This window comes from Mastigoproctus giganteus, chromosome 8 (assembly GCF_048544385.1).
Source record: "Mastigoproctus giganteus isolate SK-2022 chromosome 8, ASM4854438v1, whole genome shotgun sequence".
In the NCBI taxonomy this organism is placed as follows: domain Eukaryota; kingdom Metazoa; phylum Arthropoda; class Arachnida; order Uropygi; family Thelyphonidae; genus Mastigoproctus; species Mastigoproctus giganteus.
This window is the reverse complement of record NC_143582.1, coordinates 29005529-29021675: the sequence shown is the minus strand read 5'-3', so window position 1 is coordinate 29021675 and position 16147 is coordinate 29005529. Positions and strand designations below refer to the sequence as shown.

The window sequence follows — 16147 nt, the reverse complement described above, 5'->3', positions numbered from 1 at the left end:
ATTATTTATGTACGTATAAGCGTTCCTAGTAGGTCTATCTAAAAAAAAAAAAAAAAAACTGGTCGCCATGGGCCCCCTCCCACACACACAATGATACCTGGATACGATGCTGAGTATAATCACGCAGTTTTAGATTCAGGTAGTCTGAGCCTGGCGCACATATTTTTAGAGGGCTTTAAAGAGAGATCGCGGAGATCCTGGAGCAACGGTAATTGCAATGCTCTAGGGGGTCACCACTTTGAGACCCAGTGCCGGATTAAGGTACGAGCTCGCAAGCCCTTGCCCGGGGCGTCAAAAACAATGAGGCAAAAATATCTATATCCTTAGTAAAGTACGCTGAAAAATCATTCTGTCCAGGTCGCGGAAATACCTTGATCCGGCACTGAATGAGACCGTAGAGCAATTGCACCTCGGTAAATCTGGCCTTGCACCAACTCATGTACCTGCATGGTTGGTGCAAAGGTTACCAACGAAGGTTGGACTAAAGGACAGTTTCCAAACATGATTTCTTTGTGTAAAAGATGAACTATGATTTTTTTACAGTTTACATAAGAGAAATAATCGCTATAAAGGTTTATCATTAAATCCCACCCAGCGGCGTGCCTGGATAGTTACGAATACAGTATTTGTTATTTTTTGACTTGCTAATTGCTGTGTACTTGTGTATGTTAGGGTTACGAGACGTCCCCGAAAATTATTTTTCTCTTTAGATTTTGTAGATAATGCAATTCATGGTGAATCCAGCCTTGAATTGCATTATCTCGATTATTAAATTGAGCTTATTTTCCAGTTACAGTCAATCACACGTATCATCACTCATACATCAACTTCCTTCCCATCTTTAAAATAGTTGTATTTGCCGCTGATTAAAATCTAAGAATAAGCTGATGTGTATAAAATTAACACCAATAACAAAAATATAAAATATATATCAAGGATATATATATATATATTTTGCTTTAAACAGGTTGTGACATTATGTAATATCTGTTTTATGTACATTTTCTGCTGTATATATATTTTCTAAATTATTTTAATACTTGATATACCTATCTTTGTTGCTTTGTAACACAGCGTTAATGTTGCAAGATTTATTTTGTATAACTTTACAACAGAACAAATATCCTTTCTATTTTGCTGAATTCAAATTTCTGAACTGGGAGTGTTGGAAATTTCCTGAATGGAGGGAATTTTAACCTTATCTTTAAGTCATCTAAACATATGTGCGCCAGTCCACTGTGAACCAACTAAATCTGACACTGCATGGCCTGTGTTTCCTTGGCGAGATTTTCAAACGAACTGAAACCCTTTCATTGATAATGGGAGTTCACAATGTTTCCTGATCATTGGAATGAATGAAACTGATGAGCAGTGTTAGAAGGGCGAGTAATGATTTTTTAAATCGATTTTTTGGACTAGTATTTAAAAAAAAAATACTCTGCGTTCACGACTTTCAAAGTGTAAATCGATTTGTAATTTTCGCTGTACATCCTGCTTTCATATATCAAAATAATTTGAATTAGCACCTTATTTACATTTCTTCCTTTTACCAAAAGAGGGGTTGTTTATTTGGAAATGAATAGCGACTCCTATGGTGATTTTGAAAAAATCTCTTAGAGTAATAATTTTTGTTGATTAACGAACTAACTATAAATATAATGTTTAACTTATAGAAAACATTATAACTTATTCATTAATGAAAATAAACGACGTTTTAATGGTAGAAGACGTGTTTGTTACCTTTGTAAACCTTGGTCAACAAGTGAGAACGGGACACTTAAAGCCGAACAGCACTGTGGGATAGCGTGCTTGCTTTGAGTGGCGACTAGCCGTAATTGTAAACCTCGGCATCTTTGGTATCCCCACATGGTGGAAAGCATAATTTGTTGTGTGGACACCCTGTGACAGATCGCATGTATAATGGAAGTAGTGTTCTTAGGTAAGTGGAAGTTCTTCTTTACTCAGGTTAGAGAAGCGAGCGTTGTCTTCCCCATACTTTTGATTTCTGCATTTATTATCTACTCATGAACGTGGATTGGGCTGCCGTTAGGTAGGAAATAATATTGCGACCGGGGTCGCGCCCAGATGTAGAGAAAAACTAAAGTAGTCTCAGGAAATGGGACGGCCGATGTTAGGGTTATGTATTATGAATGATTATTGAACGACTCTGTAATGAAGCGTGGAACTTGTGTTTCTATCGGGCTCTGGTTTCGGTTATAGATCTGTACTTATACGCATATGCCCACGTGTTTTTCGTCGAGGTCATTGGGATTCTCCGAAAACAAGATAAACTTGTTATTAAGGAATATGATTTTTAAGTAGCAAATACACTTCACCATAAGCATCTAAAGTGCTATTGTTTACTATTTTTATATAAGGATTGCGTGTTTTTGCTTTCATTTAGTTACACATGGCTACCCAATTAATGCGTGGTATTTAATCACGTGCATTTAACTTGATAATAAGTAGCTTCGTTACACTTTTTGCTATCAGCTTCATATCTTGCGCGAAGTACCATACCGATTAACTACATCTGTGATAACACTCAAATAATTCATAATTTTTGCAATTTTTGCTGTTCGTAAACATGGAAGTTCAGTTTTTTAACTTGGCTAAGTTTCAGAATTAACTTTTCTCTGAATGGAAAATAAACATGAATTGTGAATAAACATGCGCGAAGTGCATATTAAGCGGCTTAAATTAATTTTTTTTATCTAATTAAAACAACACAGACTATCTTCCTCCATCTTTTTCAAGTTATTTGCGGATGAGTTTAAATAATTTTTTTATTTGTTAATCATCCATCACTAGTTGGTTGATTTGATTCACATTTGTAATTTTATTGTATGCTTTCTGAATTTATATTCAGTGATATATTCAAAATCAGTATGTGATGTCATTGATTACACATTCGAAATTTATTAGAAGGTGATCCACTCAATAGTGAAAGTCGAGTGAACCCCCACTCCCTTATAAAACTGATGAGCAGTGACAGGAACCCTTAAGAAGAAAATACGCATATTCTTACCTATAGACCTTAGTTTATTTTGTATTTCAGAATAATTGCATGAAAGTCTTTTATAGGTATTTTATTTTCTGTAATATTTTCAAAACTATTCGGGGTTACCCGTATATTATTATTATTTATTACTTTTGTGTATAACGGAGCTCCTAAATGCGGGTTTTTCACTACGTTGCTGAAAACCACTTGTATTTTAGGGAAATACAAGGAAATATTTAAAGGGAAAAAGGTAAACCCCAATTATGTTCGAGTCGAATGTGATTCGAGTCTCACGTGACCGTTAAATATGGTGAAGTTCTTATGCTCTATCTTTTAAACTTCTCTGACCATATGCGGCCTTTCTGGGATATAAACAGATATATTTAATTTAGTAAGCAGTGGTATATTACAATTGCTATGATTTGCATATGATCAGGACCGCAGCGATTCATTTTCGACTGTTCTTTCGGGGGGGGGGGGAGGTTCCTTTTTAAGGGGAATAAGTATGCAAAGCCATGGCAATACATGAGGAAAAATTGTGAATTGCCACGATTATGTCAAGAAATATTGTCAGTTTGATTTTTAAATCACTGTGCTTAGAAGAGAAATTCCTGTTTAATATAATAAATGCAATAGATTCAAGCATGGCAGTTATTTTTGTACGTTTTAGGCAGAACAGTTAACTTCTATCATTAGTTTTAATCAGGTTTGAAATCAGGGCCTACTCGGAGAGAATTTTCCTTTACAGGTCTAGTATACTTCCCACACATGAAAATGATCTGAAAGAGAGACTGTCCTGTCTGAGTTTACAGAAGCTTATAAGTATTTAGTTATATTAAAGAAAGCAGCAATAGAGGTCATTGAACTTTTAGTTGCAATAATTGAAACAAACATCCTTGAACTCATTTGGAATTCATGTTTAAGGATGTGTTGTATGATCATGTAGACAGGACTGGAAATAAGAATCACAGTAGGGCTTTTGATACAGTTCCACAAGAATGCCTTTTGCATGTACTTTAGCAGGGGGCAGTGGTGTAACTATCATATTACGAACTGCATAATGCAGGTGGGATTTTGTAGAGTTTTTAGATCACCTCTGGTGGATGGGGGGGGGCAGAGATTCTAAATTATACTAATTAAAATGTATGGTGTGCCTATTTTAGAGTTTTATAGGGTGTAATGGTGGCCTTGATATTTTTTGAAACCAGCCCTGCTAGAAAGATACATTTCTGGGTGGGGTGATTTGGAAAATATCAAGGCCCTATTGTTGATTTTTAGGGACATCTACAATTTAGACCACGTTGTGTGGACTGAGAAACTCAGAATAGCTCATGGTAAACCCTTTACTCCTTCTGCCTGAGGTCAGCTAACTACAACCCCGATTTAAGAGATATCTATTAATTCCTCTAGTCTGTGATGGGAATCTAACCCACACCCCTCCAAAAGAGTGACAAGTGATGAAATTGTTACTACATAGAGGTTCCGAAGTTCAGCGCAAAGTACTTTGTGTGCGTGGGAGGCAGGTGGGTATGATGATTCAAAAATTTAATAGTAAATTTTGTCAGAATGAAAAAATGCAAACTAACTACATTTATTTTATGATATGAACAATTTTTAGTTTCAACAAGTTAAGAAAATAAATTAATAACAAGTAAAATAGTTCCCATTTTTTCTTGCCAAGATATTTTTTTAAAAAGAAACATGTTAAATTTTTTTATGAAATTGTTTTTAAAATGTACTTGTTAATTATATACTTGTAATGTTATATACATTATATTCAAATTGCAGCAAGTAATTTTTAGAATATGGTGCAGTCATACCATTGTCACTACCATGAAGATGGCTCTAGTGTAGTGTTCCACAACCTTTTTCTCTTCACAGCACACCTTAAGTTATCCATGACACAACACAGCACATTAAAGTGTTAGTCCTCCAAAAAGCACAGTTTACGGCACTGTTAATATAAATATGCTATAAGCAATAGAAACAATTATTATTGTTCCAGCAATCCAACAGAAATTGGCTCATGAATATATTAACATTTTAATCACTGTACAAAAGCAAAGCAAAGCCAAAAAAAAATCAAACCTATTAGTATTAAACCAAATAACTATGCATACGTTCAATTTTCACAATGTGATATTTGTGCTGCAGGCACAAGTATCACATTGAACAAGTGGCATCTTATTTCAGGCAACACAGTGACAAAACAAGAAATATGGGAAGGGCGAACACACAAATAACTTTAGAAAGCAAGTGTTGATACTCATGCGAAAAATAATTTACTGTCCAACATAGTGTTTCATTAAAAATGGCATATTGTGAAATATAACAATGAGTACCATTACAAACAATATGAAAACTATAATTGGGAGTAAATAATGTACAGTTAATTTCTTACAATAGGTAAAAGTTCTCAGTTTTCCATTTCTAACCATATGTATAGTATTTATAGGTAATACAGCTTCAGAAAAGTTTGCAACACACCTGTCATCTTGTGGTGGCATACCATTGTGCCACAGCACACTGGTTGCGGAACACTGCTCTAGTACATGGATGTGTCATTAGAAGTAGTAGTAACTTTAATGTAACACTACCATTCGAGGTGAGTCAAGACTTCAAATGCTAGTACTTAGCTAAAGGATTTTCATATAGTGGAGCAGTGGTTGCCATTCCACTAAATTATTATTGTTATTAGCCATATGGTGCAACCTCCATAGCCAGGTGGGAAGGAGCAGCAGTGTGTAGCACACGCTTCTTGATTAGACCGGGGTTCGAGTAAGTCACCACCAAATACGGAGGATGCGGAAAGGTCAGGGAATGACCACCGCATATCCTGGAGCAATATGGCCTTAGTTGCTAATGCTCCTAAAAACCAAACAACAAACAATATGGTGCAAGGAAGCCTGAGGCTTAAGTTGCACCAGCCAAAAAAAATTCCCGAGAGAGAGAAAGAAAGAAAGAAAGAAAAGTAGAAAGGAATCGCCAAGAAAGAGAAAATTGATGATATCCAGCCTAAGACCCTGGGTGTGCCAAGCCCGTACTCACCAGATATGAGTCCCTGGGGTGTGAAAAGGTCCCATTGATACTGTTTATTTTTCCAACCCTGAGATCTAGTGTCTAGATGCTGGTTACTACTAGGTTTCCATTTGGACATGCCCTGTTACCATTAAAGTTACTACAGTGGATAAAAGAGTGGGGAAATGGTAGAAGACAAAGAGTGGCTCTAAATGGTAATTATTCTGATTGGATCACTGATCTTATTAGATGACAGGCAGTGGCGTCGCTACCATGTAGGCAAGCAAGGCAATTGCCTCCGGGCTCTTTAGGGGCCTGCCATCTTTGGCTGTCTCCTCCTTTTGCAATTTTCATTAATTAAGTAGGAGCCCAAACGTGTTCTTTGCTTCCGGGCCCGAAAAAGGGTAGTTACGCGCTACTGATGGCAAGTCTTGTCGGGTTCTGTGCTGTGTCCTATTATTTTTAGCAGAGCTTCAGCTAAGCTGATATTGACCATGAGCAGGAATCAAACATTTCATAGTACTAGTGCAGGAAACAGATGAATGAGCAGTGCTGGATGAAGCCATGGGCTAGTAGGGCCCTTGCCCGGGGTGCCATTCTTTAAGGGACACCAAAAACAGAAAAACAATGAGGAAATAAATAAATATATCCTTAGTAAAAGGGTACCAAAAAATCTTTCTGCCTGAGGTGCTGAAATACCTTGGTCCGGCTTTGTGAGGGGGACAAAAACTCCAGTTGAAATCTGCTAGTTGTGCACAGGGACTGTTCATGCTATCCTTATCATGGCTCTTTTTCTAGTTATTAATGGCATTGATGAAGTTATTTCAAGTTTTTCAAAATTTGTCAGTGATATGAATGGGCAGAGGTGCATAATAAGAAAAGTGTGCCTTTCCCCAACTGACCTTGCATTATTGGTAAATGCAAGGTTCTTAGTGAATAGTTGAATAATAACATTTTTTTATGTTTCCTGCCGTGCAAATCTAAGTTTTCATTAAAAAAACAGAAATGTGTTTTGATAGATTTTCTCATACAGACCAACTTTACTTTTTGAATGAGTTTTTGCTGTACTGTCCCACTTATGGTGAAAGAGTACTCTTACACAGAGTTGACTCCATTTCTTTAAGTTGCAAGTCTGAGATTAGGCATTTGTTTATATACATAGAATATACATTAAGATCATCATTAATGAGATGTAGACTGATTGGCTGTAAGTTAATTATTAGTGATTATATGCAATTAAGCAATTTTTATAATTATTATAAGTGGCTGTGAGGATAAATATGATTGATGAATTTTCATTCCTTACTAACACAACTATTTATCTAACAGTTGTTTTATCTGTAAGAGGTGCTTTCTGCTATTATTTGTGTGGTAGAGAGAGTTTTGAAACAAATTTTGCTTTATGTAAGTTATATATAGCTATAACTTAACAATATTTTAAAGAAAAAAGCTTCCCCCCCCCCCCTGCTCTCTTTAATAAAAATCTGAGGGATTTCTGATGAATGATGAATGGTATAGCCTCATGAGTTCATATATAACATTACTTTAATCAATGCTCAAATTGGATGATATGCAGTTCTGATTCTTCATAAGTATGAAAATGTTATACGTATATATTAACTGCCTTAAACTATATCTTGCTGAGCTTTCTGTTTTGTAAAATTTCACATTTTGAGTGCCTCTTTTAACCCATAATAACTACTTTATAATAGTTTTTTTTCTTAATTTAACCTCATTGAATATATTTCTGTTACTGTGTTAGTTGCTATTGAAAATTTGGTGGGGACATTACTGTAATGCATGGTGTCTGTCAAGCAGCAAGCTATATTCTTGTTGGTAGTGCACAATATTGGCATGTTAGATTGGCAGCTACAGTATTGTATGTGTACAGCAGCTGGCCTCTTCTACTCAGTAGTCAGCTGCTGCCTTGTAGCAGAAGAGAAATTATTATGGGCAAGAAGAAACATGCACATTATTTCGGTTGCTTAAATAATGTGTATATATATTCAGAGCAGGAGATGCCAGAATGATTGGCATCTCTTGGTGCTGTCTCATAATATGCAACAGTTAATGCATTATAATTATCAAATACAGAATGTATCCATTAGGATGGATCAAGTTTGCGTCAGGCTGCAAATATCTTGAATGAGTACTGTTATCGTAGTTGTAATATAACGTAACCTGCCTTACCCATTTTGTCATTTAAAATTAGGATACCCTGAAATAGGTTATGGTATTTGTTATAGACAATAACATTAGATTCTCCGAAGAAATAAAAATGTATTAATTGCTAAGAAGACATAAACAGAACTGTCAAGCAGTTAGTTGTGCAGAAGAGCAAAGATTTTGTTATATGGGTTAATGATTAGTCCATGATTATTACCATTAGTAGAATCATGCTCCTAATCAAATGTCACCAGCTTTGTTGCTTTATTTTAATAATTACTGGTTGCATATGCTGATCTTAAAATAATAATAATAAATTCCTGATGATATCTCTGGTTTATAGTTACACGAACCACTTTTTTGATTTTTCTGTATAAAGCAAAATTATGAACTGGCTAAATGAATGTTGAAAGGGTTCTTGGTGGTGGTAGAAACACTGTGTTAAAAATTTTCTGATTTAGTGGCTACATTGGAAGAATGGGAAAATTAAGTTTTTTTGTTTTGATTGGTGTTGTTTAAGATTTGTTTTCTTGCACCATATTGCCAGTACTAATATAAATATTGCTATATGGAAGCAAAAAAATTTATGAAATTTAACCCAAAGGATGTATTCTTTCATCTCTTAAAGGATAATTTTTATTTTAACTCGGTCATATTTTAAGTGGTTTATTTGTGTATATTCATTTATGTCACACATCTCATTCTTTTATATTTTAAAAAAGGCATAATGAGGGATTAGGAATTACTAAAGTATTGAAATAAGAGATGCTTATTTATGCATATAACAAGTTTTAATTATGTTCATAATTAATACTATATTGATTGAGCCAGCCATAAGTTATTTGACCCATTGATAGATTCCAGGTAATATTTAGATATGAGGCAGGAACATAATCTATAAATACTAATTTGAATGAAATGATTGTACTGCTGTGGTCATTAGGATGTGTAAATAAGTCTTATTTTATAACTTTTTTTTTTTGTTAAAATTAGACAAAGAAGTGTAAGTTTTACACTTCATTTTTTTCCATTGAATGTTGCCAATACTAATAAAATAACAAAATAATAACTTTGTTATTTAGCCAAAATAAAATTGTTGGCTAAATAACAGAAGAGAGCATTTTTGATCCCAGAAACATGTCTTGGGACACATAATACCAATGTAAACTAACATTGTCTCTGTATTAAATAGATTTCCATTTCTGGACACTAACTAAATTATCTGCCAGTTCTTCCTTCCCTTGCATAAATTTCTTTTTTTACTGTTCATAAATCTTAATATTTATATGTGAAATAACTGCTCAGTTGTCCCCTTTTCTCTAGGACATAATAAGGCTCCGAAGAGATAAGTCCCTGTTGGATTAAATAATCCAACAGGAACCTATCTTGGATTATTTAATTGTTGGATTATTTAATCCAACTTTAAACTCACATTTGTGATGCTTTTATTCTAAAAGGATATCTCCCCATTTTTATTAAAAACTTCCTTAATAATGATACACTTCAGATGCATGTAAAGCAATTTCTTTACATTTTTACCAGAAGGAATGTGTTCCAAAAAGCTTTATTTTAAGCTTTGTCCATTTTTTACTGACAGTTAATTGATTACAGACTATCTCCTTCCATGGCCACAATGCTTTTTATATGGATAACTTTAGTATCATCACCCAAATATGCAACATGCAGGTAATTGAAATGCACTTGCAACATGCAATTGAATATCTTAGTCAATAGATGGACTTAGGCTCTCTCTTTCAAGAAGATTGTCTTGAAAGAACTTCAGGCTTCTTGCATTGGAGTATATAAATGTAAAGCAGTATAATAGATATTAACTGTGTGCTGGTTCATTGAGTATGTTACAGGTTCTATCAGCTATGCATTTTGATCCATCCTGTGTTACTTATGAGAAATGCTGTATTTAAATGAGCTAGCTGATCAGGCATGGCCAAATTCACAATATCTCTGATCAAGCATAGCATATTGGTCCCATTTACTTATTTCTGAGATGTGCTTTATTAAAAATGTAACTCTGGCAGACCTAATTATGGCACAGACAGGGGATAAACAAATTAAGTCAAATTAAACCTGTGATTAGGCTTTTTTCAATATGGTTGGTGGTAAAGTTTCTCTGGAGAGGATATCTTGGCCAGATTTTGCATAAGTCAGCGATTACATTCTCTTATCTTCTGATTGTCAAAGATCATTCTTTGTGGGAACACTGTAATGTTATTTTAATAGTTGAATGTTTACTAATTAACTGTCTACATTTTATCAGTGACCTAGATCTCTTACTGCTTTTAGCCTTTGACTCTGCCCACTACACTTGGGCCAGTGGTGAAACTATAATTCAGCTCCCCTGTGCTTGCACACTTTGGTATGGCAGTTTTGCCACTCACTCGGGCAGTTCTTGATTAACAGTCTGAAATAGCCAGGTGATCAATGAAGAAATATAGCAGTATAGGCACTTGAGCTGGCCATAGTTCGAATCTACATGACCATAAAATAAATTTAATAGTAATATTCTTGTTAAATCATTTATGTGAGTGTGTTGGATCAATATAAATAAAGAACAGTATAAATAAATATCGATTTCTGCTTAATATGGCCAAGGACAGAAGTGTTTACACATGTTTTGTGACTTCATATATATTAATTATTAGGATAGCCAAAGTTCACATGGACCATGCACTTTTTTTATGGCAACATATGAGCTTGAACCTGCAGCCTTCTTATTTGTGGGCACAACATGACCATAGCTAGAAATAAGATATTTTCTTCTTCTATAAATAAATTTTACATGTTTGTTAGATGTAATATCTGATATACCTTTTTGCTACCACTGACCATGTAAAATTTATATATTTAGAGTAATCACTTTTGTTTTTTATATTCTTGATGAAATATTTTATTGAGACATCACAGTGATGGAAAATGGAAGATACAGAGGTCAAGTGAAAACTGCAAAACCAACAAAATGCATATTATGCAAAAACTGTTGATAAGCTTGTGCTTGATTATTGATCAAAGTCTGTTGGTGACAATGAGCACCCATATGGCAACATCTGTTAATGTTGTGTTATTTGGAAACAATCAGTTTTAAAGATGGTCGTGTCCTAGTCATGCAGTAAAGCAGAGATGTGAAACGTAATCTAATTTTTGAATGCAGATGGAATAAAGCCTGCTGAAATTTATAACAGAACATTGCTCATATAGTGAACTATCTATGAGTGGTGAAAAAGTTTAAGAACACATTGAGAATTCTCTTATACAGGGGAAAGCATGTTATTTCATGGAACCAGAAGGAATAAGCAGTGGAATAAGAAAGAATTTGTATGAAGAAGCCGTTTCATAATTATATAAGAAATTGCCATGGTGTGTAATATTAGTGTTGGTTCAGTGCATATCATTGTTAGTGAAGAGTTGCAACACCACACATAAAGGAACACCAGCCTAATATGTGTTCCCTGCTTCTTGGATCGTATAAATGCAAAGGAGATGCCTTCTTAGAACATAGTTATTGGAAATGAATCTGGGGTGTAGATGTTGCATGTCAGAAATCAGATGTACAAGTTCATAGTTAACATGCTCAAGCATCAGCTGGGAAAACATTGTTCACTGTATTCTGGGATCATAAAGGAGTGATTCTGGAACATTGGTTTGAATTAGGGCTTGCACAAAACCGAGAAATTTCAAAACCGAGTTTAACCGAAGTTTACTCTTAAAACCGGTTTTAAAACCGATTTTCTCAGACTTAGGGAAAATAATTAAAAGCTTATAACGCAGGTATTTATTTTATCTTGTGTAGATTGTACAAATCGTAATCAAATCTTTTAAACAAAATCTATCACCTCTTATAGTAAAAAAAATAAAAAAATTAAAATGCTCCAAAAAAGTAACCAGCTTGAGATTATACAAAATTACAAATTGTATTCAAATCTTTTGAATAAAAACTATCTTCTCATATAGTAAACAAAAAAAAAATAATAAGCCCTATAATAATAAATAAATAAAAATAATGTGAAAAAAAAAAACAGCTTGGGGAAATTACTTTACTATTTATTACTCAGCTTTTTTCTGAAAATGATCCTTTAAAAAACACAGTATACTAAGCATTTTTCCTGATAGACTTGACCTTATTTTCGTGTTAAAGAGACCAGTGATCGAAAACACTCTCACAGATTGGACGCTTGTTGGTTTAATGGTCAGCAGTGCTCTATAAACTTTCTCCAGCTTTTCACTTCTACTGCTAGTTGCTTCCAAAATTTTAAATTCTTTGCTGATTTCCAATTCGCTCGGATATTTTAAAGGCTCTTCAGTTAATCTCTTTATTACACTATTATACTCTCGCATGAGTGTATCTCCAACATCGGAGCCGACCGGGCTAGCCGAGTGGGTAAAGTACCTGCCCGGCAACCCAAAGGTCGCGGGTTCGATTCCCGCCTCGGGCTTGGATCAAAGTACTGCAAAAAACCTTGGGAGGTGCAATATGGCCACAGAAGCCGATGCGCCAACAACTACCAAATCAAAAAAAAAAAAAAAAAAAACCAACATCGGAACTAGATGAGTCTTTGTTTTCTTCTAAAAGAACAGTTCGTTTATTTTCAGTTTCTTCATTCAATGCTAAAACTCCTTTGGAATGTTTTGCAAATAATCTCTGATAAATCTCTTCAGCACGCTTTTTCAAAATTTGCTTACTTGGAAAATCAAAAGTTCTTGAACCTGAATCTTCTTTCCTAAACTTTTGGGGTTGTGTCTTTGCTAAGATAGCTTAGCAAAGCCACAGTTTGGCAATTTCGTCTTGCATTGTAATGCTGCAAAAGGCTTTGGTTAAACTTTAAAGCAAATGGGTTTTCTGCTGTATCAAGCTTAGCAAGCAGAAATTGTATTGAAGACTCTGCTTTAAGTAAGTCTGTATCTTCTGAGGTTATAGCCTTCAGAATCATTTCAACTGGTCGCAAAGTTTCACAAAGCAATTCAAGTGTTTTCCAGTCATCGTCAGATACAGCTTCAGTTGACAGTACTGCACATAGAGCATTTGGAATGCAATTTTTCAATTTCAAAAATCTCTCAATCATATAGAATGTGCAACCCCATCTAGTTTTGCAATCTAATATAAGTTTATATTCTTTCCCATTAAATTTTGCTTTAACAAAATTTTGTAATATGTCATTTTTGGTAGGCGATTTTCGAAAAAGCTTGCAAATTTTTCTGACTTTGTTAATAGTTTGTGCAATATTGGCCATTGGATTGAAGAAATAAATGAGCTCATCGGCAAAGTCAGTTTGATAAAGCATGCCTTGCTGTCTTTCTTCAACTTTTTCATCATCACTACTTTCTTCATTATTTTTATTTTCTTCATTGTTTTTGGGAGACTCAGAGACTGTGGCACCATAATTGATTGCTTTTTCATAAAGTACATCTATAACTGACAGATGTATACAATGGGCCATACATTGTTGATGATCAGGCGTAATTTGCTTGCCAAACGTAATCATCATTGGTGCTCCATCGGTGGTGCAGGCAACAATATCCTCATCCAAGTTCAAACCAAATTCCTTCAAGTGTCCATTCACAATTTGCTCAGTTCTTCTGCTATCAAGTGAACCATTAATCTCAATAAGACCTAATGACCAATGATTGTCTTTTGAATGCACATTTATATTCATATACCTTTTATTTTGTATAGACGTATATTCGTCTAGAGTCAGTGAATACCGTGCACCCAAAACCAATGAATTTTTGAAATGCTGAATGAGTTCTTTCTTAGTTTTATAATAATTCAGAACCATATTTTTAATTCCATTCACTGAGGCTGATGGAAATTTATTGCATTTATTTCTCTGAAGGTGAAGGCTTGATTGTATAAACTCACTCTTGGCAATTGAATTAAAAGAAAATCCATCTAAAGCGGCTAATTTTGAAATATCTTCTTCCATAGATTTTTTAACGATAAAATTTTCTAATGTTCTTACCATTTTTACGGGAGGTTCACTGTTATCTTGCTTAATGTCAATCTGACGCATTTTCTTTAAATGCAACATCAAAGATGATGTAGATCCTCCAGACGACTTCATTATTTTCTGACATTTCGAACATTGTGCTTCATCTTTGCTTTTTCGAGCAAAATAATTCCCTACATTTGATTTCATCTTAGACATATTAAGAGTAATAAATATTAATTAGTAGGAATTTATATCACCGACAATTTTAAATAAAAATATTGAAGATAACAAAGGCACAATACTATGCGTCACTCCCGCAAGCACTGAATGAAGAGTCTAAACGAGGCAAGTTTCAAAATTTTCAGGAAAGAAATTTTTTATTCTTGCAATTTTTTTTCCCCCAATTAAATCTATTGTATTTTCAAAATTACATAACTAAATTTGGTGAAGCTGCTTTTTGGAGAACATTTGATCGCAAATTTAATAGGAATAAAGAAGCAAAAAACTTTCTGCGATTGAAATTTGATGCAATATTCAGCGAATCTGTGGGTAGCCATCAATAAGGCGCGTTCCATAACTTGCCTGGCGAACAAGATAGATGGAACGGAGAAATGTTGAGAATTTTCTTTAACGCTATCGCTCCGACTTACTAAGTCTTAAATGAGTACACCTGCATCATGCCATGATACAGGTGGGAAGATAAAAGGTACCCCTCCTAGATTTGGGCCACTTGCCCATGAGATTCGTACCTACCTTAAAATAAAATAAAAAACATGTTTAAAACATAAAGCAGTTGAACGATCTAGACAAACAAACAAACAAACAAAAGAAAATGTGCGTAACAAAAAACTATATTCGAGAGCTAACTAAAAAAAATATTCGAATCCGGTTTTAGAAGCTCGGTTTCGGTTATAAAACCGGTTTGCAAGCCCTAGTTTGAATGGATTGAACAAGCTCAGTGCTGATGTCATTCTTCCTCTTGCTCAGTCTATATACATGAGGGCGCCTCTTAGCCAGGTGGGAAGGAGCAGCAGTGTGTAGCACACGCTTCTTGATTAGACTGGGGTTCGAGCCGTCACCACCAAATACGGAGGATGCGGAAAGGTCAGAGAATGATCACCGCATATCCCGGAGCAGTATGGCCTTAGTTGCTAATGCTCCTAAAAACCAAATAACAAACAAACAACAATATATACATGACAGGCATAAATTCAAATTGAGGAAGGATGGTTGCAGGATAGATGTGTGGCAGTTTGCCTCTAGCTAGCGGTTGGTTGATTGTTGAAATTAACTTCTGTCTGTTATTGTGGAAGTGGGTAGTTTGAATAAATTTAAGGAAGAACTAGATAAATTGTTGGAGGGAATGGACAGGTGAGCTGGGATTTTTTTTTTTTTTTTGTTGATGCTGTATGAGCTTGCTTCATTTGCCACTACTAATACTATTATCTTGAGAGAGTGCAAACAGTAACAAGTAAAAAGTACTGTTTTTTGAAATAGTTAAAGCTAACAATTAAAAAAAGAAAAAAAGGGGTTTGCTCTCCTCAGATGTTTGCTTGAATCCTATTAACGCTTGTCTTCACACTATTTCTTTTACAGGAGGTGACGTTTAAGGTCTTATTCCATCGTCCACGATCACTTAATTCCATGTTATTAATAAATGTTTTTTGCCCACTATAGGACACTGAGGAAAACTTCCTTATAGAGGTCAAGATTCTTGGTGATGTCTTTGGTGCACCAAAGGCATCACCAAGCATGAAGGGTCTTCCCTCAAGGAGGAAGCATGTTGATCGCATAACTGCAAATGGCGAAAGTAAAGAAAGCCTGCGCGAGAAGCATGCAAAAGTTAGATGAAATTTACCGGTATAAGTACTTTGCCGTAATGGCATTTGTATTGTTGCTCGCTCAGTAAACATACAGTGGGTGTTATTGGTCAGGAGTAGAAATTGAATCCCATGGGAGATTGAAAACCTCTCTAAGTAGAGGGGGTGACCTGACTTTTTTTTCTTTAGAATCACTGGTG

General features: G+C 34.9%; 1 protein-coding gene across 4 annotated transcripts in view; it reads left to right on the top strand.

Annotated features, from left to right (window-relative positions):
* Nucleotides 1-16147, top strand: part of Dys (Dystrophin) — a 932899-nt gene that overhangs the window by 164121 nt on the left and 752631 nt on the right. Inside the window, exon 1 of one of the 4 annotated variants that reach the window (XM_090379792.1) lies at nt 1846-1939. The exons of the other annotated variants lie outside the window; for them this stretch is intronic. Within the exon in view, the coding sequence (XP_090235918.1) occupies nt 1921-1939 (19 nt within the window). The 5' untranslated portion in view covers nt 1846-1920. Of the gene's footprint in view, nt 1-1845; nt 1940-16147 lie in introns of those variants that run through there. 4 annotated transcript variants of the gene reach the window in all.